The sequence below is a fragment of the Bos javanicus genome, chromosome 19, assembly GCF_032452875.1.
Source record: "Bos javanicus breed banteng chromosome 19, ARS-OSU_banteng_1.0, whole genome shotgun sequence".
Taxonomy (NCBI): domain Eukaryota; kingdom Metazoa; phylum Chordata; class Mammalia; order Artiodactyla; family Bovidae; genus Bos; species Bos javanicus.
This window is the reverse complement of record NC_083886.1, coordinates 10,342,440-10,346,051: the sequence shown is the minus strand read 5'-3', so window position 1 is coordinate 10,346,051 and position 3,612 is coordinate 10,342,440. Positions and strand designations below refer to the sequence as shown.

General features: G+C 39.2%; 1 protein-coding gene across 1 annotated transcript; it reads right to left on the bottom strand.

Moving 5' to 3' along the window:
• Nucleotides 1-2,318: 2,318 nt before the first annotated feature.
• LOC133231560 (olfactory receptor 4D2-like) lies at nucleotides 2,319-3,339 on the bottom strand. Its single transcript, XM_061389930.1, has one exon. It carries the CDS (start codon nucleotides 3,252-3,254, stop codon nucleotides 2,319-2,321), a length of 936 nt encoding a protein of 311 aa, XP_061245914.1. The 5' UTR covers nucleotides 3,255-3,339.
• Nucleotides 3,340-3,612: the final 273 nt, after the last annotated feature.

Genomic DNA, 3,612 nt, shown 5'->3' with positions numbered 1-3,612 from the left:
ATGAGTGGATAAGCAAAATGAACTATATCCAGACAGTGGAATAGTATTCAGCCATAAAGAAGAATGGAGTACTATTAATCAAAACCAAGGAGAAACTCTCCCAGGTCTAATGAGTCTAAAAAGACATGACAGCTAAATGCAACACATGGCTTCTCCCCAGATTCTCTGTTTACCAGACTTTATTGAGAAATCTGGCAAAACTTGAGTAGAAACTAAATATTATATTCTATCAATGTTTGTTTTATATTAGTTTTAATGGCTGTATGGCAGTATTGGAGGAAAATGTCTTTGTAGGAAATGCATGCAAATATTAAGGAGTGGTGGGCATTGGGTTGGTAACTTACCCTCAAACTTTCAGGAAAAAAATCTCTTATACTTACAAATTTTCTCTAAGTTTGAAGTTTCTCAAAGAGTGTAAAATGTTTTTAAAGTTAAACTTTTTAAAAAGTTAAGATAGAACTTGGTAGCAGAATATCATGTTATCCTCTGGATAAGAAACAATTTTTAAAAATTAGATATTAATATGAGCTAACTGGGCTTCCCAATGGCTCAGCAAGTAAAGAATCTAACTGCAATGTAGGAGACATTGGAGATGCAGGTTCAGTACCTGGACTGGAAAGATCCCCTGGAGAAGGAAATGGCAACCCACTTCAGTATTCTTGCCTGAAAAATTCCATGGACAGAGGAGCCTGGCAGGTTACAATCCAAGGGGTTTCAGAGTCAGGCAAGATTGAGAGACTAAACACACATTAGCTAATACTAAAATAAAAGATTGATATACCTGATTACATGAAAATTAACACCAAAAATAAAGAAGACAAACCATAAACTGGGAGAAGGCATTGTAATAAGTATAGCTGGCAATAAATCAGCAACCAAATTACACAGGAACTCCTATACTACATAGAAACAGTCAGTAGAAAATCAAACAAAAAACATTCATGGGAAATTGCATACAATAAAAAGTGTGGAAAGAAATGTTAGAGAAATACCAATTTCTCTACAGTGAAATATTTTTACCCACTTTAATCGGCACTTCCACTTCCAGATATATGACCCAAGCCCCTCAACAAAACAATAAGTAGAAGAATATTCAAAAGAGCACTGTTTGCAAGAGCAAAAACTGGAAACAATCCCTCTTAGCTTATCCTCACAAAGGAATATTAACAAAGGAATAATCAACAGCAGAGCAAATGAATAAACTACAGCCAAACAGAATAACATGTATCATTTAGAAACATAATGTGGAGTGGAAAAAAGCAAATCCAGGAATATTATATACAATGTAATATTTGTATGAAGCTCAAAATAGCAAAATAAAACAATATGCTGATTATGTAAAAATGTGATGAGATTGCTTTTATAAGTAATGGAATGATAAACACAAAATTCAAATAAGTGGTTTCATCTGGGGAAAAGTCATGTGATGGAGAGGACCTATAAGCAGGTATAAGCTATTGGTACCCTGTGGTTCTTGAATTGAATATCATGTACATGAATATTCATATTATATTACATAGTGTTTTGAAATTATATGTTTTACATGTAATCTTTTGCTTGTAATAATCATTATACTATGTACAGTGAAAATGTACATGTTTTACATTTAATCTTTTGCTTATAATAATCATTATACTATGTACAGTGAAAATGTACAGTATAAAATGTACAGTGAAAAAGTGTGAATACTCATGATAATTTAAACTTGAAAATAACATGTAATTCCATAGTTCACTCAATGTTATCTCACAGTTTTTATATGTAATTCTTATAATAAAACTGGGAGGCTTGGGATCAGATATTAAGATCAGTGAGTTTGTTAATAAGAAGTTATGAGTTCAAGAGAAGGCAGGTGTCTCATGCAAGGTCATCCATTTGGTAAGTGATGGGTTAGGGTCTCCAAATTAAAGCTTAAGACTCAGAATCCTAGGAAGTCTCCAATAATCCAGCCTCACACCAAAACGAGGTACTGAGAAAGAGGTCAAAATACAGAAAACAAAACTGCTCTTCTGGGGAAATTCTATCATTCTAACAGGAAACTAACTGTCTACCAAGAAGGCAGAAAGGAGGGTGTAGCTTGCCAGAATGTTTCCACAACAACAAATGTTGCTGTCATTGGAGTGTTCAAATCATCTAACACAAACAAAAGTAAGAATTTACCTTTTTCCTCAAAATCTGGGTAAGCTGCTTATTTTCAATAGGCATTCACTTCTATGATGACCCTTATAACACATACACAAGTTATTGAAGAGCCAGATACAGCAGCTCTCTCTCCAAATTATCAGTGGAAAACAAAGCCAAAGAGAAGTGACCCACTATCACTCTCTTTTACAAAGCAGCCAGTGCCTCCCTAATCTCTTCACTGCTGCCTGCATCTCCTGGTTCCTCAGGGTATAGATCATGGGGTTGAGCATGGGAGTCATGACCGTGTGGCTGATGGATACAGCCTTGTCCATGGAGAAGGAGGTGAAGGGCCGGGCATAGAGGTAAATGCTTGGAATGAAGACCATAGACATGACGATGATGTGGGTGGTGCAGGTGGAAGCTGCTTTCCTCCTTGCCTGCCCTGAGTGGGACCTCAGCATCACCAGGATGGCTGAGTAGGAGACCAGGAGGAGAAGGAACCAGATGACATCCAGCATCCCACTGTTGGAGATCACGAGGAACTCGAGGACAGAAGTGTCAGTGCAGGCAAGTCTCAGAACTTGTGGAACATCACAGTAGAAGTTATCTAGGACATTGGGGCCACAAAAAGGCAGTGGGAGCATCAGAGCCAGTTGGGAAATGGAATGAATGAAGCCTCCCACCCAGCTTGCCACCACCAGCCCCACACAGAGCTGAGTGTTCATGATGCTGACATAGTGGAGGGGCCGAGAGATGGCAACAAGGCGGTCATAGGCCATCACTGAGAGGAAGAAGACCATGGCACCTCCCAGAAAGTGGAAGAAAAAGATCTGGGTCATGCAGCCCTGGTAGGAGATGGTCTTCTTCTCAGCAAGGAAGTCCACCAGCATCTTTGGGGCAGTGACTGAGGAGAAACAGAGGTCTATGATGGCCAGGTTTCGCAGCAGAAAATACATGGGTGTGTGGAGCCTGGAATCAGAGCTCACCGTGACCATGATGAGGAGGTTTCCCATGACAGTGGTTGTGTAGACAAGCAGGAACACCAGAAACAAGAAGAGGTGGAGCTCGTGAGTCTGTGAGAGCCCCAGGAAGACAAATTCTGATACACATGTGAGGTTCCCTGGTTGCATGGTGTCTTCTCCATACACATGAAGAAAACACACCACAGACAGAGATGTATTAGTGCTCAGGGGCTCAAATTGAGTTCCAGTTCTAGATGATGGTCATTTTGTGCAGATCATAATTCCAGATACTGATTAAATGGCCTTGCCTTTGGAGCATGTACAAGTTGGTACTGAAATATATACTCATGCTATATCAAAAAGCCATCCAGAGACACATAAAGGCTGCTTTTTAAACATTCTGTGTAGTACAGTGATGAGAAGATGCTTGGAGTCCAACAGACTTATAGTCAAATTCCAGAGCTTCTTATTCTTGAGATTTGACCCAGAGTAAGTTATTCAAGCTCTCTGTCTCAGTTTCCAGAAC